The following is a 26,855-nucleotide window of genomic DNA, read 5'->3' as shown; positions in this document are numbered from 1 at the left end:
TTTTCACCATTTTTTATCAAAACCAAATATAAGGACCTTTCTCAGTCACCTATTTACATAGCAGATGTAGTGTTATGATCCAGTGTCCAGTCGAATGGATACATTCAGAGCCGAAGAAAAAGCAGTTTTATTATCCCAGCAGTCAGAGAGCAAGTCACTGTGCAGGTCCAGGCTTGAAAACAACACGCAGATGAACTGCAGCAACACATGAGACTCTTCCGTACCTGTTAGGTGATTGGGGCTGAGGGCTGGATGAGCATGAGGATGACTTAGATGGATTTAATCCTAAATTTTCAAAGGATCCAGACCTAAGAAACACAAAACTGTGATTAACTAAAGGGCAGTCAATGCAAACACAGCATGGAATCCTGCAGTAAACCACACAGGCGATCAAGATCCAGGAATGCAATGGACCTGGTAGCTGCTTTAATCACCATGCTGATCAATCCATCAGTCGTGTGAAGGTTTAACAGAGTCAGACACGAGTGAAATATACAACTGACAAGCTGAACACTAAAAGCACGTCCTTACAACACCATGTAGCTATGAATATATAGTCACCTCTATCCTGTAGAGCTATACATAAAGAATATAGTAGTGCCAAATGTATATAAAGCAATAGAAGAATTATGACACTTGAACAGACAGATAACTCCCTGCCTTTTCTATAATTGACTCTCTCAAGCGAGAGTTTATGTATACACATACTGTTTTAAATCCTCTTGGATACGTGAGTATCCTGACTCCTAATGAGGCAAAAAAAACCAACCCTCCTTGAATGAGTTGCACACCGTGTATATTTTCTCTGGAAAATGTGTACAGGTAAGTCACTGGAGAACTGTAACCCTGTGCAACACTGTAACCTTTGAAAGAAACTCAACCTTTTCACGCCTCCTGTCATTGTCTGCTGGTTCCAGTTCCGGTCCAAGGATGCAGTCTTCTTCCACGTGTCCTCTGGCTGTTTGGTTAACGTCTGCTTACTGCTCCATGAAGCTTCTGGGGAGGAAAGACGAAATGTTAGTCTTGTAGCTTCAATTCAGAATAAACTGTTCTGTTTACAGAGCAGGGGCTTGGCTCATTTCCATTCCCCCAGAGAGAAAAGAGGGTTGAATGGGTTTAGAAAGCAGACTGTGAAGGACTACAGTGATGATACCTTTTAGTTTTAAGACACCTTTCCGAACCTATGAATGCTGTACATAGTGATTAAGAAAGAGGACAAAAAGCACAAATAAAAAAATAAAACAATAAGCTGTGCCTTTGATAGTGTTAAGGCCAAACTGCACATGCACATGCTGAAAATTGATCTGTGACTATTCGAAAAGATCTGAATGACTTCACGAGATCCTGCTGTCTGTGAGTAAATTTGTTACAGGGAAATCTGTGAGACTCTTTAGGAATCCCCAGGTACCCTCGTCTCTCCGTCTAATCTTTTGTAGCTCACAGATTGTGAAAAGGTTGACGTGGGAGGCATCACAGGTGTTTTGAAGTTTATTTCCTTCTGCGATTAGAAATTTTGAACAGAGATCCCCCCCCCCCCAACAAAAGGACCCCGTTTCCTTATCTTCCCCACACAGTGATGGAGAGGCTCACCCTGAGTGAACTGCAGCTCAGACACCGCAGACTGACTGGAATCTGGATAAAGTCTTTGGCTGTTTTCCTGACTCGGCTTGCCGATTGTTTCTGTGCTGGTGCTTTGGGAGTGTGAGCTACAGACAAAAGAAGGAAAAGAAACATATAAGCACAATCACACTCTTGTGCCGAGTCCAGGGAACAACTTCCCCGAAAGTCAAGGCAAGCAAACGTACAGTATACCTGCAAAGAACGAGAGAAAAATGAAATCCAAAATGACGAGTGAGCAGATGTGTCAGAGCTCAACACGATGAAAACAAATGACAAAAGACCAGATTATAACAAAATAACTCCTTCATAGCCAGATTGTGGACAATTCTCCTTATTGAAATCAAGGGTAGGTAGCACAACCTATTATAAACAAGCCGTAAAAGACCAACACAACTTATATTTAGATGTCCCATTTTCGGCCTTGAGCTCTAGCAAGACATGTTTTACATTTTTCACCCACATTAGTATTAGCAATTAGTCTCGCATTACATGTACAGTAAAAACAAAAATCTGTCAAATTATTAATACATTAAAGAGGTCTTTTAAATTTTGGACACTGAGATAAGCTTGAGAAAGCATCTTTAGTTGCTTTTTACTACTGTTGTCTATCAGAGCCAATGAACATGTCCAGATGGGGATTATCGACCACTTCAGACTTCGTGCTGCGTTTCCCTGTGTATTTCTTGCAGGTTGAGAATGGGGTTTTGGTTGGTTTCATGGGTGGCACACCTCGGTCTCCTTCTGGTCAGATTTTCATGGTTTTTCGCTTTCCTTTGGTCTGGGTTTTCTCACTGTGTACTGCAGGGGCCTCAAATTCCTGGTCCTGGAGGGCAGATGTGTTGGCCTGCATCTTTTCAATCCAACTTGGCTCTTAACAACCTCAATCGGCTCACTACTGGCTTAATGCGACCAATTATACATCTTCTCAGCTTTGAAGTAAACCCACTGACACTAGAGCTACAGGACTGCCCACTCTAGCCCTGCAATGTAAAATCACAATAGTAGGACCGTATAACTGAAGCCAGTAAGCAGAATCAGAGCTCATACTGTGATATGCACACACACACATGGGCGCTTCACAGACCTTTCTGGCTTTGTCGCAGGAGCCTCAGGCTTCTGCTCTTTCCCGACGTTATTCTGGTGCCCACTGTCCCTTTGTTTTTCACCCTTCTCAGTCTCTTCTTCCTTGGCCTTCTGCTAAAAGAGACACAAGCAGACTTTCATGGCGGCAACTGCAAAGTGCAACGACACAGAGAGCATCTGTGGTCAGACATCACTGGAATAGAGCTGGTATTCAAAATGAGGGTTTTTGTGGATAAGAATGATGACGATAATGATGCTAATGAGCTCAATGACTAATGTAAAACCTATACAGCTGCTATTCAAAATCTCCATAAGCTGTTCACAGTGTTTCAGAGTGTAGGCGCTTGATTTCTCAGAGGTAAAAAATGTAATGATGGGCTGATCCTATCTAGATCAAAAAGGAGGAGTGCTGTGTGCCAACCATGTTTTAAACACCCAAGTCTTTCCATAAGTAGCCAGTTTCAGAGTTTCTCATTTCATCTTTGAAGATCATACTACCTACAAGCAAAATCTCACCCTTTTCTACAGTAAACATCAGGCAACTCAATGCATTTCTTTGATTACTGTTCCATTTCTTTTCAAAAGGGTAATGCACTTTTTTCAGTTAGCAAAAGCTGTAAAATGGTCAGAACTGTAGTGCCCATGAGGAGAGGAGAAAGTTCTCCTCTGGGTGACAAGCTCGAGATCTACAGCCCAGCTGTAAAGAACAGCTACTGGCGTACAGAGACCCTAGCAGACTAGCTGCTGTCTTGCAAGCACGACACTGGAGAACAAACAGCCGCCCACCTCCCACATGGTTTCCCTCGACGGGCTGGCTGGCTTCCCGACTTCCAGGAGCTCCTGCTTGCGCTCCCAGTTGGCCAGCGACCTCACGACGGTCCCTTCGGGGTCCAGCGGCTGGAGGGGCTGGTCGCTACAGCCGGGGGGAGACAGGGTGGACGACTGGGGCGTCAAAGGGGCCACCGTCTCCTCCAGAATCTTTAGTTCCTGTAGTGGGACGAGAGGAATCTGCTCAGGAAAGACCGGCATCGGGCTGGGTAATCGATGTCTTTTTCTGCACCAGTGCGTCTGTGACACCTCTTCATTGATTCACCACGGAGCTGGTGGTGAAGTAGTACGTCTCTTAAACAAGCGCTTCCCACATCCAGCTCTCATCAGTCACGGTCTGCTTTTTTCTGTTGAAACCATCTCATAAGCAGCCATTATCACCCTGCAACTCACAACTGGCAGCCCACCGAAGCTCAGCAGGTGTGAGCCTGGCCAGTACCTGGATGGGAAACATCCTGGGAAAAACTAAGGTTGCTGCTGGAAGTGGCGCCAGTAGGGGGCGCTCACCCTGCAGGTCCATGTGGGTCCTAATGCCCCAGTATAGTGATGGGGACACTGTACTGTAAAACTACGCTGTCCTTTGGATGAGATGTAAAACCGAGGTCCTGAGTCTCTGTGGTCATTAAAAATTCCAGGACGTTTCTCGAAAAGGGTAGGGGTGTTACCTCAGCGACCTGGCCTAATTTCCCATTGGCCTTTACCAATCATTGGCCTCCTAATAATCCCCATCTATGATTTGGCTTCATCACTCTGTTATAAAACTTTTCTGGACAAAAGAAGGAAAAGAACTCCACTCAAAGCGCTATACAGGTAATGGGGAATTATTATTATTAATTATTAGAAGGTGTATGAGATCATTTTAGAAAACAGTTAAATATCGCCACCACGCTTAAAAATCTACATTCACCCTCAGTAAAAAACTTTAAAAACCTCAAAAGAAAATCAAATCAAAATTGATATATTAAATGGATAATTAATAATCAAATTACTGAAATGATTTAAAAATATAGTTATGACTCAATTACAGATGCAGGTTTAAGACTCCTCCTTAAAAAAGAAGGCGAGACTAAATTATTATGTCCATAATTTCATTTCATAATCCATAGACAAGTCCAGATTGTATCCATATGACTAGACCTATTTCAGCTCTGGCAGTTATGAGAGACAGTATACTGTATAGTACAGGGCCATTTCTAATGTCTAACTCTGCCCAACATTTCAAAAGCTGAAGACAGCTGAGAATATCAGTCTGAGACATGTAGACAATTCTCGTGGAGCAGGAAAAGAAAACGGGTATTAAATCCTAAACTGCTGTTTCTGTATTTGCAATATAGGCATTGAAGCAGGATTCACAAGGAAACTGCCTTAATGTATTCTTAGGGCAATTTTAAAATTAACATAATTGAGTACTGAAAATATCTTCTGTGCAGATATTAAAATATCTGCCTACCACATTCAATTTTATGACAGGCAAACATAGGTCTTCTATCAGGGTCCTTAAAAGCCTTTAGAAGACGGCAATCTGTTTCACATATTTTCCTAATGCATCTGCTGAGACAGTGAGCCCTCTTACAATGCTACAGTATGTTTCACAATGAGCCCAGACTCTAAAGTAAACAGTGCCCTCTAGTGCCTCATTTAGACTCCTCAAACATAAAACAATTTAAAAGGTTATAAACGAGAGCAGGCCATTTGGCCAGTCTTAGCCCATTGGGTAGTTTCCTGTCAGTACAGAGTCAGGGCACAGTAAAAGTTAAGTATTGTCAATCTTCAGCTCTGCTAATGGCCTTCACTAATTTATTTAGCCCAATAAACTGTCAACCTTAAAGAAATAAGTCAAATTGTGTTGATTGAATTATTTAATTCACGCAATCGTTGCTTAAGAGTTCCAGGAATTTAACAACTTGACTAATTTCTCCTCGCTCTGAAGAGAGCCCCTGTCTCTGCCCAGCATGCTTCAGAGGTCAACGTTCAAAGTTCTCCCGTCTTGCGGCACTGTGTTCCAATATAAAAAACGTGGAAAGGCTGGCACACCTCCTCGTGGTATTTACGCCCCTCCTCCTCCACTTCTCTCTGGGCCTTCTCCCACTCCTGCTTCAGCTTCTCCTGCTCACGCTGGTACTTCTCCTGTACAAGGGGGCACAAAGACAAGGAAAACAAACTATGGTCCAAACTGCACCTGGAACTCCCTGGACTTCAGGCACCACAGGACAGGTCTCTAATAATCCCCCCGCCAAGGATACAGATCTTTCTGGAAACTGAAACTCCTGCCTGCAGCTTCAGCACATATTTGGGCTGATGGTACTCCGAGAGCGAGCTACTATGTTCACGTTTTCCAGCCCTGGTTCTCACAGCTTTTCGCGTCTTAATCCCCAGAATAGCTCTTAGCAAGTTAGCTGAAGCTTTAATTGAACTAAATGTTAGTAAGATCTTTTAACATGAAACCTCCAGATGTTTTTAATCTCTCAGACTATTTAGGAATCGATTACCGATGTCAAGGTTTTAAACAAATCATTTGAGAGCTCAACAGGAACGAAAACTGTAAGGGATGAGTCCTGGAAAGTTTCCTTTGACAATGCAGAATGCACTGAAGTGCAGAAATCATTTCTTAATGCACCAACACACTGTGTTCTGTGGAACACAGTAAATTCATCAAATCTGATCATTTAGTATTAAAAATGGGAGCGATCTGGAAAGCTGTGAGACATTTGATTATAATTATGAAACAATGCATGAATCCAACACTGTTTTTACAGTTTGAAAGCTATTCCAATCCTCTAATTAAAGCATACTGTGAAAAACTATTGCCATAATTACCTCAGAGCTGACATCCCTGACATTGACGCACTCCAGTGGAACTGTGTGCTTTGAGCATTTCCAAATTTAGATTTCTATGGCAGATTATCATGTTCAGGGTTAAATTCAAGACTGCTACTAGCAGAACAGTTCTGTGAACCCACAGATTGTATAAAACTGTGTAAAACATAGGGTGGAACAACTGGTACCCCAATGTGACACAGAGCCCATGCTTCTCCATGCAAATATTACCTCATACTTGTGCACCAACACTCACAGCCTCATGCTTTCAACAGCCGGTATGCAAGCGCACAGCAGACAAGAGCCATGACAGTATGACAATTCACCTGAAACTGCCTGTTCGGCAACAATTCAAACGAGTACAGGAGATACTGCTTCTTGGATGGTGGTAATACTTTCTGGCTCTATAAGCAATACTTACAGACATTCAGTACAATGTGTAAAAGATCATCACATGGTTGAATCATTACTTCCCACGTCTCTCTGTTCTGTCTTTACTGTGATTGAATTGTTCTTTTCTCTGCTTTGCTATATTTTGGTATAATGCAGCAAATGTTTACAAGATCAGAAGAAATGAGCTCTGAGAGAGAATACCTGTAAGCTCTCCAAAACAGGCCTTGAGCAATATTTTAACAGAGGTCTATTTTTTTCTTAGTTCAAGTGGGTAGCTGGGTCAGCATGCGTAGGCTGCAAAGGAACAAGTAATAGGTTTATTCCATGCTGAAAAGAGAAGAAAGGAAACAACGTTTCAGCTGTGGAGCCTTCTTCGGGTGTGAGGCTCCGAAGAAGGCTCCACAGCCGAAACGTTGTGTTTCCTTTCTTCTCTTTTCAGCATGGAATAAACCTTTACTTGTTCCTATTTTTTTTTAGTATTCTAACTGCTTAATGTCTAAAAGGGTCAAATGAGCTGCATTTAATGCTGCCTGCTTTCATTTTCCATGATACAATTTAAGAGTTCGTTTTTGCTTTAACACTCCACTAAAAAATAAGAATCAAGCACAAAGCAAGAAATCCACTCTAATTTGAGGTCAGCTGGTTTTGGCCAGACCAAGCTCTTCCTTGATTAACCCCAGCTAGGACACAAGTGAGAAAACACACACCTCTCCCTGCTACACTGCATCTACCTTTCCTAAGCTGCTGGGTGCCCAGCCCAGGATTCTGAACTGTGTAATTGGTTTATTAAACGGGTTTCATTTTTAACATACCGAATAGTAAAACGTGACGATCATTTATTTGTAACGTACTGCCACACACATCATTGGAATGAAAATTTTCTGAAGTTGGCACTGCACTTCTTACAGCTAAAGAAAACATGTGTCCGGAGGCTGGTTTGTAATAAGATAAGACATTTTTAAAAACTTCAATGGGTAACATGAGGTGAGGGAACAAAAAGGGAGAAACAACTCCCCCATCAGAAATACGCGAGCGCTGTATAAAGGTAGCACACCTAGAAAGAATGCAATGTACATCACACTGGCTGGGTTAAAAACTCATACCTGCACGACATTTAGATTATGCACGTGACTGGAAAGCCAAAACAGATTTAATCCAGTGTGAGGTACCCATCCGACACAACATCTGTCTGAAAAAATAATAAAATGCCTGAACTAAAGAGAAACAAACAGCGGCCTGCTTCCCATCTCCTGCTCCATCAACGCTCGAAAACAGGCAGCAAGCTCCGGGGGCCAAGAGCAGAAGACGACATGGCAGCATCAAGCGCAACGGCACTGGTTAAACGGCACACAGGGCTGGCGAGGCAGTGCAGGGGGATGGGGGGCGGGGGGCGACCGCTGGCCGCGTTAAGATACCTGAAGCACGCGCTCCTGGTCTCGCTGCCATTTTTCCTGGCGCTTACGCTCCTCCTCGGGGTCCCACGACCAGCAGTCGGTGTGCTTGGGCGGATTTAACAGAGGGGCCGGGATCTGACGGGGCCACACCGGGAGAAAGGAACGTGATCGAAAGGTGCTTCCGCTACCCCGCGCTAGCAGGGGTTGGTACAACCGTGGTCGGGGCTGATGTGACCATTTCAAATGACAAAAGATTTTTTTTTTCTAGTGGATTCAGCGATTTAGACATCAACATCATTTTGGAGCGTCTGCTCCCTGTGTGGTTTCTTTTCTGCCTGAAAGCTCTGGGGTTCATTTGGTTTACGTGATGCACGCTGCAGTTATTTTAAACCATGGGTAAAAGACAACAGTAGGACTGGAACAGGGGACAGCGCCAGGCTGATCAGCTCTTCCTTCAGTCTTACTCTAAATAACAGTGGCCTTTATTTCCTAAGTCAGAGTAACAATCACACTGTGAATCCTCAGTGTAATCAAGTCTTACTCTGGGACTCTATTTAAAGGCACTCAACAGAGGGTTTTACATGTTTTTTCTCGTTTCTTTAAAGTACAGTAAAAGTAGAGTGGTGGAAAACTATAACTTCTTTGAATTTGCTTGAGTCCTTTTTGTTTGCACCTCGTAGGCTTTATATGATCTGTCTGCCTATGGTGTCACATTTTAAAGCATTTTCATCGATTCAGACACATACAGTACATCATTTCCGACCATCTCCTCCCTATATTGTTTGTTCACTGCCTGAAAGCTCTTGGCTTCCTTTTCCTTATGTGACATTGTGGGATGCATATTTCCTCAGCCAGATGAATCTTAACAGTACCCAAAACCTAGGTCTGAGCTCTCAGGCCAGAGCTTTTGGTGACAGCGCTGTATGCCATTGACAAAAGCAAACAAGTCAGCAACAGGACAGTTTTTGTTACAACTTGCCTCTTAACAAGCTTAACCAGCTTGTCACAAGCCTACTGTAAGTAGACAAAGTTAACAGCTTCTCCAAGAACAGGGTTTGGGAATCCAATGCCTAATGCAGGGTGTTAAATCTGGTCTTCACTAAAATATTCCATTACAGCCAAATGAAATATCAACATGAAATGTTTTAGCACTCCCAAAAGTTACAGCTTTCCACATACAATTTCTCCAACCACAGATAGATATGAACAGATATAACAAAAAACGGTACTTACATCTGAGCTTTCATCCTCCATGTCTGCTGTGAAAGGATGAGAAAAAAGTTAAAAGTTTAATTCCATTATGGTGAAATACTGCATTACGGACTTAGACTCAGTTTCACATGAACACAGACGTCAGTTGGATCTCAGCAACAGCAGCTGTTCAGTTAAAGACTGAATACCACACAACCAGCTTACCGAGTATGAAAGGGCAGCACCTTGGCCAAACAGCCATGTGACAACTAACAGCTCAAAATGACCAAATGAAATTCAATTTGTTACAGTTATCTATACTTCAGATATTCTAGAAATGGGACATATTTGCAAACGTTCTGGAAGACACCGCACTTTGAAACACAAGCTTTAAAATTTTGTCTCATTTCATACTTGGCACCTAATTGGCATTTCAAAACACACAAATCAAACCTTGTATTGAAGCACTGAACAGACTAAAACCCAGCTCTTTATGGCACCTATTAAGCACCTTCCTCAGAAAAGAAAAGCAAATTTAATTCTGAGTAGTAACCGGGGCTGGAATTTGTACATCAAACAATGCAATGACAAAAAAATCACCCAAACAAGGCAACAGCGATCTTGCAAATACTTTGCTTGCAAAATTGTCAAGGTTAATTATCAGATTTGCAACAGACAAGTCATCTTGCCTGGATGACTTGTCCATTCAGCTACATAACTTTTCTAGACATGATGGAAAGCTGATGCAGAGCGAAGATCTATCTAAATAGCAAAAGAGGCTAGGCCCATGTAGCTGCAGAACTCCAGACACAAAGCAGACAGTCTACTGTGAGCAAAAGACACTGCTACTTTTATGCACAGATTACCAAAGTAGCAAGGCAAAGTAGGAACTTTAAAAACCTAAGGCACCAGTCAGACAGACATTCCCAGACACAAATGCACCTGCAGATTCCCTGTGGCAGGCTATGTTCAAACACTGAATACATTTCCAATCTTTTGAAAAAATTGGTCCCCCAAACTGTAACCTGATTTCTCCGTTGTAGAGTGTGTGGCTGTTGTATGGATTTTTAAAGGAACTGAAACACAATGTGCTGTTGATGTATATGTTTTTCAGGTGCTGGCTTTTATTTGGGTCCATTTATTTGTCATTTGATCCTGTGTTGCAAAGTTTTTGTTCCTTTCAGGACCAGTACAATTGCAATGGCTGGAAAAGCTTCCTTACTGTTTTATATATGCAAACAAGTCATTCGATTCTTCGCCTGATTTGTCCTTGATCTAGTCCTGCAAGGGCTCTTGCTTGGATCTTGGTGACCCCTGTAGCCTCCTGGTGCTTACAGGTGCAGTCGGTCAGGGATGCACCTCTTTCCAATTGATGCAGAACCACCCCTAGGGGGCTCCACTGCTTCTGAGGTGTTAAAAGACAAGTGGCACAAAAGTGGCAAGGGACAGAGGGGTCTGTCTGAGCTTCTTCATTCTCGAGGGCTTTGCAGCTGTTCCAAATCAGGTGAGTATAAAAATAACAGATAAAAAAACACAAATGTGGATAATAACGGTATAATTCAGAGCTGTGTAACTTTCTTTTGTAATACCCTAAACCGTCTCTCCAAAATGACCAAAGATTAATCAAATATTACTGCTCATCAATAGATCATGTAATGGAATCGCACTTAAATCGGCACATCTCGGAGGTATCGCTGTCTGCTGTTTATTGTTCCAGTTGTTGGAAATTATACACATTAAACTAGGGGATTTTTTTAAACCCAGCATTAAGAGCAGAAGAACAGTCTAAACCAAGAAAGCATATCATATCCTTTACTGCCAACACGGGCTGTAGAAATAAGGAAGTCTATTTTGTTGTTGCTGAAGCTAAAACTCTGGTTTCTATCAAGTTACATGTTCATTTAGCACTGGTAATTAAGGGCCCAGATGAAACAAAATCTAGCAGGGATAATCCAGGACCAAGACTGAGAACAATTGCCTGAAATGAAAGAACTAGGTTTAGGCGTGAATAAGAGATGTTAAGATACAACTTATTGCCCTGTGATTTCCCTGTTTAATCTCCTGTTTTCCAGCACATGGTATGATACAGTAGATCATGCTCTATTATTTTAAGAACAAATGTTTTTGGTTGTAAATACACGCACTGTTAAAATACCAAGTGAAAGACGTACATTACAGAGAACTGAGAAGAGATGCAAAACACTAACTAGATCAACCACATTATACAGGTGTATATAATGTGAAGAGACCAGGGGTGCAGGGAGCCATCAGAGTGCAGATGAGGAATGTTGTCGTACACAGCGTCACGCCTGGACAAGTTGCACGTGAAACCCTCCATACAGGACGAAACGAAGGACAGCGAGACGGGGAAGCCCGTGTGAATGGACGTACACCGCTAACAGCAACGCCCTTCCCAGGAAAGAGCCCCATGAGCCTCTCTGGTGCGGCAGCGTACAGACAGAGCGCAGTCACTGAGGTGTAGTTTACCTGGCTGGGTGAAGAACTCCCAACGCAGCCAGGAGTTCACAACCCTGGGCGGGACCCTGGCACTGCCAGCCTCCTCTACACGAGAGGGCCCAGCGCCAGGCGAATTGGGGAAAAAGGGGAAACAGACAATATAAAAGAGTTCTGTCACGAAAGAGATGTCCTAGACAGATCAAACTTAAATACACTACTTGGCTGCGGGGGGGGTTGAATCAAACAGAAAGGCCACAGGATGTTGGGGGCCAGCATCCTCACAGATGCCAGCAAGTATTCAACAGGGTTGGGTTGAAAGGTTTCTTACATTCTACAGAGTAAGAGTCTAAACAATTTTTAGCTCTTGACAGGCGAGTGTGGTTCGTGGTTAATGAAACCGTGGGACTGAAAAAGACCAGAATTAGAGGATATGAATGTTATTTGAAAAGCTTGTTCAGATATAGACAGTTCCTGCCACCTTATCCTGTGCGATCCATTCTCTGGAAGGTTCCCCTGATGCCATACTTTTATCAGACTGGTCCTCCAGACTGATCAAGCTTTGGTGCCGGAAGTCAGCTGTGCCCCACTGCCAGAGATATATACTGTATGCCCCACTGCCAGAGATATAATATTTAGGGTGCTCAATTTACTATTTCTATAAGGGAAGAGTCAACCTGCCTGTCAGTGATATTCAATTTTTTCTACTCTTTGGCTTTTTTCTATACTAATTAACACACAACTGAACAACTGATATAACACCGCTTTGTGTAGTGGGCAGGGTACAACAGCTGCCTTCTCCAATTCCTTCTGAATTGTTTTAGGAAACGTCAGTAAAACATCTACCATTGTTTGGTCACTTTTTGTGGTTTATAGTAGTATCCTTAGTATATGGTAATATATACTTAGTATAAATAATAGTACATAGATCATGGTTTAAGTATAGGTTTAAAGACTGTACGGATAGTTAAGGGGGAAAGCTTCTACACCCTCCATCTACTCCTCAGCAAGTCTTTACTATCCTCACAGCTGAGAAATCTTCTGTAGTATATCAAACTTGAAGTGATTTCATCCATGACTTTCTCAAGTAAACTATGGCACAGCTGAGACTATTTCCAGCTCAGGGAGAACACCGTATCTGAATTATGCCGTGTCTGATAAACTGTTACTTGATATGACAGAAGGCGCAGCTGGAGTAAGGTTAACACTGAAAAAGCCCAACACAGGAGTAATTAAGGGTGTCTTACGGTGCTTTGCAGGCCCACAGGAAGACTGAGTGTTGAGGCAAGCCATCTCTGTCCTCTTAGGTGTGACCAAGTCCTCGCTGCTCTGCTGGTGTTTGTCATTGGGTGATTGATCAAGCTGCATGAATAAAAAGATACTTGGTCAGCTTTCTTGTGACCGGTAAACGGGAAGCAAAACCGAAAGTGCTTTTAACGTGTAAATGGCACCTTCGTAGAATGTTCACGACTATCAAAGTCATAAGTATAGCTCAGAGGAAGAAGTCAGCCACCCAGTGTGATGGATGTCTGGAATAGGCTCCCCAGCAATGTTTGCTGCACAGATTCCCTTAGAGTCTGCAAGAAACGTCTACATGAGATCCCAAGATTGATTAGCTACGAGGAAATGATTATGAATACGCAAGTCTAAAGTTCCAGAGCGCTTCATATATTCTTACAGCAGAACTCCAAAGACAAAATTCTGCAGAATATTGCACACCTCCATCCACTGTAGAATACACAGGGTGTCTTATTGGATATCTTTTACAATTACAACAAGCATACCACATTCCTGAAAATATCTACTGTGCTAAGCTTTTCTTGGAGAGAAAAATACAGACACCGAGACAGAATTAGATACACACACTTATTAACACGGTGCTCTTAATGGTGACAAAAGCAGGTGTAATGTTTGGTGGCAGATTTTAATAAAGTTTATTCAATTTAATTTTTATTTTCCTTGAAAACACTCCAAACGTATTGAAATGGGAATTTATGTAGTCTTTAGAGTATAGCAATTGTTTTACATGATATAGGGTTGAGCTCTGGAAGATGTTTGGAGTGCAAGAGGAGAAAAGTGTGAAGGATGATTACTCTTGAATGCCACTGATTTTGACTGAAAAGTACGTGATTATCTCCAGGTGAAAAGTGTTGATTGCCAGCATAATTATGTGAAGTATTTTTATTGATGTTGTTTTTACCATAACCTTTGCTTGACTTGACTATTTAAAATGTAATTTTATAAGCATTAAAAAGTCTCATGTACCATTTCATTTTATTAATAATTTTATTTTCTATTTTATTATTAATTTATTAATTAATACAATTATTATTAATTTTATTATTAATTCACTGCTCCATAAGATTAGGTTATTGGATTAAAATCAAAACCTACTGGAAAAGTGCATAAGTGCAGGTGTAACCTTCTCATAAGGGCTGAGAACCTAGCGCCCTCTTTTGGTGGATCATGTTCAAAACAAAATTAAGATGTACTACAGACTTATCCCTACAATTATTTTAAAATGTTTACAATTTAAAAAAAACATATTTACCACCTTGAAAATAGCATAGGGAACTATAAACACAAAGATGTACAGATGTTAATAAACACAGTGTGAAAAAATGCTTTGTAAACATGCACATTCAATGGATGTGCAGATTTATACATAATACTGAGAAGTCCACCTAAGCCATCAAAATTTAGTGGAGAATTGGGTGAGGACCTACTCCCTACATCCAAGCAGCAGATTATTGAAGAGCTCTTAGAAGAATGTGCTTCCTGGTTTTGTACAGTCACATGACCAATCACAGTCACCTGACTGTTCAGGTGACAGACATGATGCAGGTCGTCCACCTATTGCAATGTCACACATTCTAAAGCAAAGCTCTGGGTTTTGTCTCATTTACCGTGATGCACAATCCCTTAACTTCAGTAAATTGCATCAGATCATGCTAGCAGTGAGTCAGCACAGGGGCATTATTGCAGTTGTAACGTTATACGAGGGTTGCAATGCTAGGGCCATCATAAGTGTGTTATAGACTTATTTCTGCAACTAGAGGCCTGTAGACAGATTCAAGTGCAAATCCCAATGCCTACCTGCACTGCGTTTAACACTACTGTGGTCTGGTAACTCTGTCTTGCGGTCCGCTCTGCTTTGCCTTCTTCAGTGGGACTAGTCTTACAAATGGAGTTCTGCTCAATCGCTACGGTGTTCACATAGGTGCTTGTCTTCTCAACACACTGATCTTCTGAAAGGAGAGCAAACAGAGGTTGGAACGGCAGAGGATTAAAAGGCTAATCACCCAAATGGGTTTCAAATCCCCTCTTTACTACCCCTTCCGGAACTTCCTTCAAATTACACCGCAGACATCAACCTGCTGGACCTGCCCGGATAGCAAGCAGAAGAAGATCTGAGGCAGAGAATGTTTGTTAAGGCAAAATTTGAGGCACAGATAGGGTTGTAAACGCTGAAAGTCCCGTTAAATATTTCACACCTGGCTCAAGGCAACGAAACGATAGAAGAAATCTTTTATCGTACTATAGGCATTTATGGATAAGGAGCAACTGTTTCTCGATTTTTCAGATTACGCTGGAACAAAAGCCAGCTTCCAATGAGCCTTTAGCAGCCTTCCACTGCTTGTCTCAGGCGTGGCTTGCCAGCACTACCTACAAAGGCCTCTAGATGTCACTGTTCTCTTAGCTACCAGTGAGAGCATGACACACTTCCAGACCTTTCTGTGGCGTCTCCCCAGCAACCCCGGCCTTCAGTTCCTCCTGAGAAGGAGCTGGGATAAAACCTGCCTCTTCAAATGCAGCACTTTCTTTCTGAAGCTCCTGAGACGCAATAAAAAAAAGACTCTTAGCACAATAGAAGCTCTTCTCCCTTAAAGCACTACTTCAAGGGGACAGAACACCTCAGCTCCAGCATAGTCTATTTAAAAGAAATGTTAGAAAGGGATTAAAAATATGCATTTCAATATGAAAGCCCTGCTTCACAACCTTATTTCCTTCCAGCTAAGCAAAAATAATCAACTGTTCTTAATGTATTTCTTGCATAGGGTGCGTTACAGTATCAACAAGATATTCCGTTAAAGCTTTACTTGACTGAGGGTTAACACCCCCATCATAACTCCTTCATAACATAACGCAAGACAATATAACAATATGCCGAAAAATATTTTGCATATAGCATACAACAATTCACAAACATTCTAGGACTACTGTTACTGAGCTGCATCTGCAGAAAGTCCTTATCGAGATAAATCCTTAGTGGCGTCTTCCTTCATGTTCACTTGACTCGTCTCCACCTACAGTTCTGCCTTTAGATTTTGGCTGAAACTAGATCTCCTTATGAACCATGTTGAATTGTCACATGCTTGAAATATTTGCACATGCTGTGGGGTGTTTATAAAGGAGTTACAGTATGATTGCATTTTCTAGCCCCATTTCAGACAAACTGGACTGATGGTCACTGATGGCTCTCACTAAGGTGAACAATTCAAGAGTTAAAGTGGACAGTGGGATCTTGGTTTGACTCTGATCTTAAGAGAACAATCAGGTTCAGTAACTTGTTCAGCAATAACAGAGTTATCTCCCGGTGGCAAGCTCTTTCCCTTTTTTACCAGACCATCTATCTGAACTTGGTCTGCAGAGCATAACAAGAATCAAGTCGTGGGGATGGCAAAGAAACGAAGGGAGTACCTCAGGAAGCGAAGTCGGTCTTGATGGAGTGGAGTCGTCCGGTGTCTCAGTCCGCGTGCTCTGTGCTGCACTGCTCTCCTGTGTCTTGAGTGGAGAGCAGATCCTGGGATCTGCAACCGGAGAGTGGGATTCTGTCAGGGCGAGGGGGGTGGGCTGGATGGGGCCCTCGTTCACGCTGTCCTGAGGCGGGGCTACCGCCGTCTCCGGCTTGGGGCTCTCCCGGGACATCGCAGGGGATGGGTTTAGCCTGGTGGTGCTCTCAAAAACCAGCGGAGAGGTGGGGGACGAGAGACTCTTTGTTGGTGAACTGTCCCTCTCGTCTTCGGCTCTGTTGAACACTTCGCCCGTCTCTCCGTTCACCCGCACCAAGCTGTCCAGCTGGGCAACGAAGAAAAACAGCAGGGCATGACAACTTAGGAAGAGGGAAAAGACTCCAAAACCACAGCAAAGCTTTAGAGGCAGCACATGCCATTTATAAGGGATTTAAAAATGGAAACATTTTAACACTGTACTAACAGAGTGACACTAAAGCGATAATGTAGATTAATTACATGTTAGCAACAAAGCCTTAATTCTGATCATAACCTGAACCATATATCTAATCGTCCAGGACTTTTTGCAGTAGGTGGTTTGTTCTACCTATAACACTTTGTGAATTGCTGTCAAGGTTCAGAGTCTGTGCAACAGTTAGAGTGAGTGTACCCTGGTTGCACCAGAGAAGCACACTGGCACATTTTTGTTAAAAATGTAGAAAAAAGTCACACGAACTCCGATATTTTCTCTGTGATCCTGATGTGAAAAACAGAATAATTAAGATGTACGCATAGCATAACATCAATAAAAAAAAAGATAAATGATAAATTGTCCACTGTATTTAAATGGGCTCCCATTTACTCTGCAGGGCCCAGCTGTGGACCTGCAAGTCTGAATATGAGATAGCTGTGGTGGAATGGCCTGGAACACCCACAAATGCCCAGAGAGAACAGTGTGTCTTGAAGGTATACATTAAAGTTGTCTGCACTGCTGTTTCTACCCAAGCCCCTCTACTATAGAGGAAGAGCTCTGGACATCTTGTGGCAAGAGTCTGGAGCAACAGCAGTGTCTTTACTTCAATTTAATCTAACCCTGATAAACACCTTTTGTAAAGAGTCTAGATTTTGCAGTGCCTAGCCTTAAAACAACAAAAAAAAAACAGACTCCCTACTGTATGTGAAGATGCATTTTTCTATTGATCCTCACTCAGGAAATATGCTTTGGCACATTGTGTGGCAAGAAAATACAGTGGTTTTCTTAGGATTTTGAAAACATTTTGTGGGCATCTATGCATCAAACAAGACAGTGGCTCTGAGTGGTTCCACCACAGAGCAACCCGAGCTGCTTCAATTGGCAAACATCACCCTTATCCTGGCCATAGACTTGTTTTAAAGTGAAGGATGTGCTACAAAACATCCAGATAACTTTAAGGCCTTGTGTAGCAAATCAACTGTATCCCTGGGTCATGTTCGTGAGTCTTCAGAGCATTCACAAACCTTGACCTTACTAATAAAAACCAACAATGTACATAGACAAGAGATATACTGGTGTTCAAGTCTTTGTGATTTCAAAGCTTTCACATACTCCAGCAGACAGAGAGGTGAGGCAGAAAGATTAAGAGCAAAAAGCCACTGACTTAAATTAATTTCCCTTAGCCTGTAGCAAAGGAGCTACACAAGACTGCTGAGGCTTGAGAGGAATGAGACAATTTATGAGTGAAAATGCGTAGGAGGAACAAGAGGAAAACCAAACCTTTTTTTCTCCTATTTTTAATCAATGGTCTTGGATGGCTTTCCAAAAAAATAAAGCACTGACTGAACAATCAATCCCTGAGGACTGCTGTTTGAGCCAAGTCTTTCATAGCGCAAGCATGTGTTTTTTTTAAAAATAAAGATCTTTCAACACTGTCCTGACCGAAGTTCAGTTTGATCTTTTTCCCTCCCAATCTGGACTGCCTCCATTCTTTCTTTGCAAGAATTAGCTCCTCATTTTTCCACCTTGTTTAATTAAATAACTGCTTACACTTATATAGCCTTTTTCTGGACACTCCACTCAAAGCGCTTTACAGGTAATGGGGACTCCCCTCCACTGCCACCAATTTACAGTTTACAGTGGAGGTGAACTGGTCATTGCCATAGCATTCCAGAGGAAGCTCAGTTCTAGTAAGGATGAAGCCAGTCTCTCTTTGACTGTAAAAACCTGTCACCCTTCAGGAAATCCTGATTTCCATTATTCCACAACCAAACATCTTCTGAGTTAACTGACATCCGATTACATTACTTACCAATGACTTTAAAATTCCTACGGCTATATGAGGAAATGAAATAAAAAATGAATCAATAATATAACTGATGAAACATAATAAAGAGAACAACAATGCTAATAATATCAGCTTAGTTTTGGATTAATAAGAATACATTCGGATTATATAATGGGGGAAGAGTTAACCCACATGTACACCTTATAAGAAGATGCTAAATCTATAAAAAAAAGGCTCTATAATTTGCAGTCTAACCCAGGACCCTAGAGCAAAGAAGTAGCAGAGCTACCAAGCCAGTGTGGCGCGCGCACACACACACACACACACACACACACACACACACACACATCATAGTTTTAAATAGAAAAGAAATATCTGATAAATATAATAAATATAAGAGTTTTTCACTTCTGGTATAAAATCTGTGAAATATTAGATCAGATATGAGATATTAAAGACTGGCAACACCTAAGGACCTCTGAGGGTTGAGAAATATTTCGATTTTACATCTAAATGATGATGATAATATTATCATTTTACAATAATATTGTGCTTTTCTGGACATCGCATCATCCAGGTGGGGCTGCACATTAGTAGTGGTGGTGGAGGGGTCCCCATGACCTGTGAAGTGCTTTGAGTGGAGTGTCCAGAAAAGTGCTATAGAAGTGTACGGAATTAATTATATTATTAAAAGATCAGCGGTGGCTCTCAATCCTTACCTTGAGTGACTTCAGGCCAGACTGCGAGTTCCTGGGCTGGGAGTAAGGCTTGGGGGTCAGCAGGGGTACGGTCTTGAAGGCCACCGCGCGGGTGGGGGAGGTCTGCGGGGAGCTGGCCCGGCGCTGGGGCACGCCCGAGACGGAGGCCTCCACAGTGGCAGTGAACTTGGGGGCAGGGAGGGACTGCTGCCGCAAGTACTTCATGGCACCCGAGCTGGAGGAGGAGGAGGAGGAGGAGGAGGAGCTGGCGCTGGGGTCCACAGACACGCTCCTTTCCAGGCACCGCGGCAGCTGCAGCCGCTCCAGGACGGCCTCGCTGATGGTGAAGCGCTGGGTGTAGCGCTGCAGCACGGCCTCCGCCTCCTCGGGGGTCCTGGCGCTCCTGTAGGCCGCGTGGAGCTCCTTCTCCCTGCGCTCCCTGGCAACGACAGGCAGGCATTACGACACAGGCAAGCACGACCCACACCTTCGCTTAACCAGAAAGGCCTTTATAACAAACAGCACTAAAAAAAGAATGTACTGTTTAGACTGAACCGGAGTTAACTAAGACCGTTGTATTTTATTTTTCATTTTCTGAGTGGGCTTAGAAGTAGCTCAGCTATGACTCAGCTGTTGGCCATTGTTATTAAAATACAACACCACCTCTTTACCCACTAGAAAAGGAATATTTGAAATCAAGATTGAGGGCTGCATCTGAACCACAAGGATTAGTTTAGTAATATGAAGCGCACAGCCCCTTGGATGTTCACATACTTCTCCTCCACAATTTCTCTGTAGGTCTTGATGCTCTTCCTCCTCTCCGATAGCCCGCCTTCCCCACTCATCAGCCTCTCCATCATCTTCCTCTCCTCCTCCTTCTTAATCAGGTCCTGAGAGGCACTCCTCCTTCGGCTCTTCCAGCGTGCCAGGTCCTGCAGACGAACCCCAGGTACATCAACCAGCTTTAACTTGAGCCACGGCTTTGCCAGGTTTATATCACGAATTTACTCATATTTCCTACACTCTGCTTCATGGTGCCAGTCTACATGCATGTCAAACTATGATTTTTACACCATGTTCTCCTACACCTCCCTCTGGTTCTACCAAGTGACTCTTCACCTAAAGGGTTACAAAACATCCCCAGAGCATTTAATCGGAAACACTTCTCAAAATCTGCAGTTTTGAGCAAAACAAAATGTTGTCGAAAAAGGATAAAAAGGATCTGAAAACAATGGATGAGCACAAAGAATGTCTAGTGGCAGCAGATTCTTATTAGTACATATTATAGTATTTATAGGCACGATTTACTTCTGTAAAAAAGTAGAAATGTCAGTTTTTGTATTCCCTAGTTGTCTCCAATTTAACGGACTGCCAGATGTCAAATGGCTTATCTGACCCTTTGCAACATTACACCCTTATAAACACGCACACACTCCCTAAAACACGACCACCTTGACACAAATGCCACTTTCAAAGCACCAACAGGCTGCTGCAACTCCCATCGACAAAACTGTGAGCCTCACCTACAGGTCTTACTGGACTGAGGTTCTTCAGGAGCAGGTTACGAGTGCCCTGATCTCATGCAATAAGTTAGAAAATCGAATTAAAAGATACACATGAAAAAATCTCAAACAAGCCCTTCACTGTGAAAATAAAAGAATAGTAAAAAAAAAAAGAAAACTTATTCTGGCCTCAACCAAGCTGAGAAGACCAGGAACTGAGAAGCCAACCAGGCAAGTGTGCTGTGATCACTTTCCAAATGTTTACTGTGGCATATTTTGGTGAAAGCAGTGGTCAGGGTCTTGGGCCCATAATACAAAGGCCGTGGGTTCAAATCCCGGGTGAGACTCTGCTGTTGCACCCTTGAGTAAGGTACGTCACCCGTTCCAGTAAAATACATTTGCCATTCATTTACACAGTTAGGCAAGTCACTTTCGATAACTGGCAGCCAACTGAAAGAAAAGGCACAGGCAAAGTAAAGCGCAGAGGAGGACGGTACAAACTGATGTGAACTGTGGGAAAGAACGTTGCTGTGCTTTTAAAGCCATGGTGTGGCAGTGACCTGGCCTTAAGCCTGGAGAGGTGCCTTAAGCTTATACCAGCCTGCCTTGCCATGGGCTGTACTCACATCCTGCCACTGGTCCTCTTCCTCCTTCAGCTTGTTGTGCAGGTTGTGCAGGTGCTCGTGGCGTGCCTTGCTGTGGGGCTGCAGGATGGCCTCCTCCTCGCACCTCATGTCGATCATGCTCACGCTCCTGGAACAGAGGCAGGAGAGGAATTGGAGCGCGTGCACTTCTCTGGGGGGGGGGGGGGGGGGGGGGAGAATGCTGCTTCTTATTTTCACAAAGTAGAGGAGACCGCTACAAATGATAAGAGGTGATCTAGCCTGAGAAGAACTCTGATTTACATGCTTGAAATCAGAGAACATGCTTGGGAAAACAAAAGTAGCAGTTTTAAAAGGTTTAATGCACATAGCTTTTTTAAAAAACATCCTAATTTGCTTCCGAATGTAGTATTTGACCCGAAGACTTAAGGCTGCAAGGAGACGCAGAGCATTCTTTAGCTTTTCTAAAATTAAAGCTCAGCCACAAAAAGCCAAAACTGGTTTGCATCACTGAGATTTTGTTTTTAATCTAAGTAAAGCTAAACCACTTTTACAACCACACAAATTCAAGGAGCTTTCTTTTCAGATTTATCTCAACCCAGACCTGAGAATACCAAAAAGAACACAAAACTGTGAGAATTCAGCTCCTGTTTCCCCTCGAGCTAGTGCCAAGAGAAATCAAAGCCTGCCTCAACTCTGAACTTTTATCCATCTATATCAGACCTATCCCACTGTTTCAAAATATTTGTTATTTTTGCACTGCAAGACGGCAGTGTTTAGTTTAGTATGAGTGAAATATTAAGTGAACAGAAAAAAGAAACAGGAGGAGGACACTGGAGTTTGGTCGTGTTGGCCTTGGCAGTGCTGTAGTGTAACATGCTCTAGATGACACTGACTTGACATGACTACAAACCCACAACTGCTGGAAAAGAGATTCAATCCTCATTTTCGTAAAAAGCAGCTGCCCTCGCCGCACAGCAAGCAAACCAGAAACGCCACGGCAAAACTTTTAAATCGCAAAACCGTTCTGCACATAACGGGATCGGGAAGGAATTTCAACGTTCGCCACAGGAAAACTCATTACCACAAACATCAGATTCCAAAAAAAGCTGGACAACAGCAAACTCGCCAAACCCCCCACTGAGGCCTTCAGCCAAAAAGCAGAGAAACTATATAAATAACCTTTTGTTCCATCACTCATTTAAGACCGTTAAAGCCTCCATAATGAACAAAAGCTGTTTCTATTCTGCTATCTGCAATGCAAGAAAATGGATCATGAATATTTTAAAAAATTGCAATTTGAGGCACGTGCTCACTTTTAATGGTAAAAGAAACCAAAATCAGTGCATTGCATTCTTCTATGCTAAAGAATCTATGTGATGAGTTGTTTGATATTATAGATTATCAGAACAGCTAATATCCTTAAGAACAAATCCAACATAAATCAATCATTTTTTGCTGAAAAGAGAACCTTGCTGTAGTGTTCTCTGAGCATTACTGTACCCTGCCTGAATGTCATGCTCTATCGAAAAAGAGACCACTTGTCATTTCAGCTCACACTGTCGGAACGCTGGCAGCACCCACCTTCCTGGTAATGAGAGTTTGTTGACAGAACTTGGAATTAAAATGAGCACCTAAAATAAACCGAGACCTCACTGTAATAAAACCTTATTTGTTTTAACTACATCTCATCCGGGAATCCTCCTGTTGACCAAAGGGGCTGTGCAAGCATCTGAAAAAAAACACTCCTCCAAAATAAACGAAACCATAACGTGGGCTCAGTTTGCGACAGCAGGGCCAGAATCAACAATAGCCAGTTAACAGTTGTCATATGTTAACTGTTAATAAGCAAAATGGCGTTAGAATCAGCGAGTAGAACACTTACCCACAGCTCCTTAGAACGTACTCTAGAAAGAATACTGTAAGTAACTAAACGGAAAGTAATGGAACCGTCTCGAGAGAGGCAATACAGCTGCATGCCTGTTAGGAGCTTAATCCACAGAGGTGCTGAGATGAAATGCAGACAATGAAAAACAAGTACAGACCAAAGTTAAAGAAACAGTGCAAGAAGCTTCTTATCCCTCAGTGCCTTGAGGCCTTTCTGGTGAAAAAGCATCACAAACCTGCTATTAGACTATTAAGAGCTGATGGTTGAAATCAAGGTGGCCAGGAAGCCCTTGGGTCATCCAGGTCATCCTAAACGGAACTGGTCTCGAGTTGCAACTTTATTGTATAAGCAATTTGGATCACCGGATTATCAAATAGGGAAAAGGCTGAATTAAAATGACAAACGTGTGGGAACTGCATCGGCCAGCCATTGTGGATAACGATGAGTGACCAAAAAACACACCACTTCAAAATCCAACGGAACAAAGTAAAGCTTACAAGAGGAGGCCAATTCAGCCCATGCTGCTTGTTTTCTTATTGATCCGAGGACCTTGTCCTTTTCTGAACGGATGCCACGTGTTCTGCTTTATCATTGCAGCTGGGTAATATATCCCAGACAACATCTTGGCGACAGCTTGACAGCAATCTTTTACCCCTGTCATTCTGTGCGTGGACTTGCACTCCTTCCCCACAGACACATTAATTCCCGTGAATCTACTCTCAGTTTTCATAAATCTTCGTGGGCATTTTAGAATCAACTTACTGACCCGCAAGGCACTCCACAGTTTTGACCCAAGTCATATTTCCACTATATCAACACCGTGCACTTCTGATGACTGGGAACATCCCTACCGGAAGCCAGGCACTCCACAGCTTCCCTTGTGAATATCAGGAAAAACCCGATATCCTAGTGATACCCTAGTGACACACTAAGGTAAAACACTTTTTTTTTTACTTGCAAGGCACTTTGCAATAATTCAGCAGGACAGAGGATGTGCAAGGTCCTGCGAAATAGCAACGTGACAAAATCATTTTGATTTATTTTCAAATCAACGTCATGGGAAGGAATATTAATACCTCCCCCCCTTATGGATGGATTAACAAAGTCCCAGTGGCACATCAGTTATCACAGCCCACTTGACCCCCATCTGGTTATGAATACCTTGGTTTCCAGGCAGACCCAGAAAGAGGCTTACTGTACCCATCAAGCAATACCCTTTGTTGCAATAAGGAACACAAAGCTAAAGAACCACGGCGAAGGGTCCAAACACATATGCAGGGGCTGGCATGAGGTTAGAGATGTAAGATGGAAGCAACAGGCACACACATGCAGCTCCACTCAGCTGAAAAACAAGGAATGACTTACTCTCCATCATCAGACACACTAGCTCTGTGGCTGTATCTACAAAACCAAACAAAAAAAAAACAGATGAAGGTCACAAAATGGTGAAGAAACCACACAAGCCAGCGAAGACGGTACATCGATCCCTAAGGGAACATTTAGCGCATGTTAAAAAAAACATTTCTTTTAACTGGACATTACCAAAAACGGGAACAAATCGGATAAACATCTTCAGAGCAGGAAAGGGTAACATGCCATTTTGAACTCCATGAAATCAGAAAAGCTTTAAACGGTTGAAGTCTAGTGATGGTACTGTAGCACGTGGATTGCTTACTGGAGGGAATCAATTTTCTTTAATGCGTTCTTCCAAACACGACAGTGCAATAACAGCTGTATGTTTGTCATATTGAATTGGTTATTCCACTAGAACAACTTAACTGTTCGCAAGAACATGAATTCTCAATTTCATGAATGATTAAATCTTGACCAGATGATCAGGCTGCTACAACTTCAGGAAAAGCACATTTAAAACCTCTTTAACATCTGTAATGCAACATCATGGTGGCTGTTTTTCCCCCACTTTCGCGGTCAGGCGTGACAGTGAAAGGGGATTGCACAACCTGAATGCCACACCTCAGGAATGTGGGAAGAAGGAGTTCGTCTTTCCTGAAAATAACAGCCGGTTTTTATCTTCTAATCTGTCTGCAAGGGGTGACAGCATAAATCCTGGATCACACAAAGCCAAAGAGAAATCTCTTTTCTAGCAGTGAGGGCTTGATACTGATGTAATAACCAAACAGTCTAACCTGCAGAGGATTTATAATTTATAGCTCTTAACTGAACATACCATCTGCTGGAAGATGTATAGCAGCATTTAAGAAACCTGACAACAGCAGTTAATGCAAAAAGCAAATGCATAATATATAACTACACAAAAATGCAAAACATTACATAGTGAAATACAGCTGTTCATCAGATGTGTTATGTTCACTATGGTGTGATATAGAATAACAGTCTTAATACAGCACTACTGCTTTTTATTTTCTGGAGGTGCTGAGAAGGTTTAAGTGCCTAGTATGAGGATATTATTTGCACTGCAACAAAAAATCATGGCTTGAAGAGACAAAAAATAAATAGCAAGAGGTACACAAGACAGGAATGCTTTTGCCCATTTTTAAATGGTCGCTAGCTGGGAAAGAATAAAGTCACACTGGAGGACAGGCTTCATGCACAATCTCATTAGGAAAGTCTCGGCAGGTTTGGTTTCTCCTCTTCACCTGCAATACATGCTTCAAAAGAGTCAAGTCAACTCAGTCGAGAACTGAACGCGGGTTCCATGCAGCGAGCATATGAGAGTCGAGTTGGAGGAGTCGGTGTGGTCATGGTTTAGTTCCTTTACAGGGACAGGACTGGTGTGAGACAAGGTTGATATTCCTCAATCATCAGAAACCCATGCAAGAGACAGGACGTCACTAGGAGATGTGCCGCTACGGTATTTGGCAAGAGTTGGTCGGTAGGAAACCGAACTTTGGAGTTGCATGTCTACGTCAATGCTAAAGAAACAGCATGGGGATTTGACACATGCGAGATTAAGAGAAAAACATGCGCGTTCTCCTCCAGGAACGTTGACAAAGAAAACCAAAAACAGAATCCATTCTGATAGTGTTTCAAGGAGAGATCCGGGAAACATCTTCATTTAGCAAGGAAGAGTCATGCAGGTTCTGTCGCACCAGTCCACGTATATATCCAGAAAAGCATCACTGTACCATGTTACCATCACAATACTCAACAGGAGTCCTGTTTTGAATGAGATTTCACTTATTCGATTATTTTAAAATCAAGACATGTACATTAGCAGGAAGTGCAGGAGGTGGTTTGAATGAGTCTCTCTGGAAATCGGACGAATGCTGGTTTTAGCATCTACATCCCAGAATGAGAAACAGAGAGCACCAAAAGGCTAAATTCACCTTCAGAGCCTACTCGTAGTGCGGAGCAGTACTTATCATGTTTATTAAGTGACGACTAGCAGGTATTTACAACTACATGAAAT

At 42.6% G+C, this 26,855-nt stretch overlaps 1 protein-coding gene across 24 annotated transcripts in view; it reads right to left on the bottom strand.

The window, feature by feature from the left end:
• limch1a (LIM and calponin homology domains 1a) overlaps window positions 1-26,855 on the bottom strand; it is a 148,475-nt gene that overhangs the window by 7,084 nt on the left and 114,536 nt on the right. For 4 of the 24 annotated variants that reach the window (XM_088909509.1, XM_088909562.1, XM_088909528.1 and 1 more), the window contains 17 exons: window positions 24,830-24,865; window positions 21,601-21,727; window positions 20,247-20,404; window positions 19,494-19,911; window positions 16,482-16,859; window positions 15,512-15,614; window positions 14,877-15,028; window positions 13,028-13,142; window positions 11,814-11,888; window positions 9,369-9,391; window positions 8,157-8,270; window positions 5,566-5,658; window positions 3,490-3,690; window positions 2,705-2,817; window positions 1,591-1,706; window positions 882-996; window positions 225-308 (listed from right to left, as the gene is read on the bottom strand). In XM_088909509.1, the coding sequence (XP_088765635.1) occupies window positions 225-308; window positions 882-996; window positions 1,591-1,706; window positions 2,705-2,817; window positions 3,490-3,690; window positions 5,566-5,658; window positions 8,157-8,270; window positions 9,369-9,391; window positions 11,814-11,888; window positions 13,028-13,142; window positions 14,877-15,028; window positions 15,512-15,614; window positions 16,482-16,859; window positions 19,494-19,911; window positions 20,247-20,404; window positions 21,601-21,727; window positions 24,830-24,865 (2,421 nt within the window). Of the gene's footprint in view, window positions 1-224; window positions 309-881; window positions 997-1,590; window positions 1,707-2,704; window positions 2,818-3,489; window positions 3,691-5,565; window positions 5,659-8,156; window positions 8,271-9,368; window positions 9,395-11,813; window positions 11,889-13,027; window positions 13,143-14,876; window positions 15,029-15,511; window positions 15,615-16,481; window positions 16,860-19,493; window positions 19,912-20,246; window positions 20,405-21,600; window positions 21,728-24,829; window positions 24,866-26,855 lie in introns of all 24 variants that reach the window. The other 20 variants (XM_088909516.1, XM_088909570.1, XM_088909634.1 and 17 more) reach the window with 13 other exon arrangements.

The sequence above is a fragment of the Atractosteus spatula genome, chromosome 1, assembly GCF_055471065.1.
Source record: "Atractosteus spatula isolate fAtrSpa1 chromosome 1, fAtrSpa1.hap1, whole genome shotgun sequence".
In the NCBI taxonomy this organism is placed as follows: domain Eukaryota; kingdom Metazoa; phylum Chordata; class Actinopteri; order Semionotiformes; family Lepisosteidae; genus Atractosteus; species Atractosteus spatula.
Note: the sequence above shows the minus strand (reverse complement) of the source record. Positions and strands in the feature narration are given on the sequence as shown.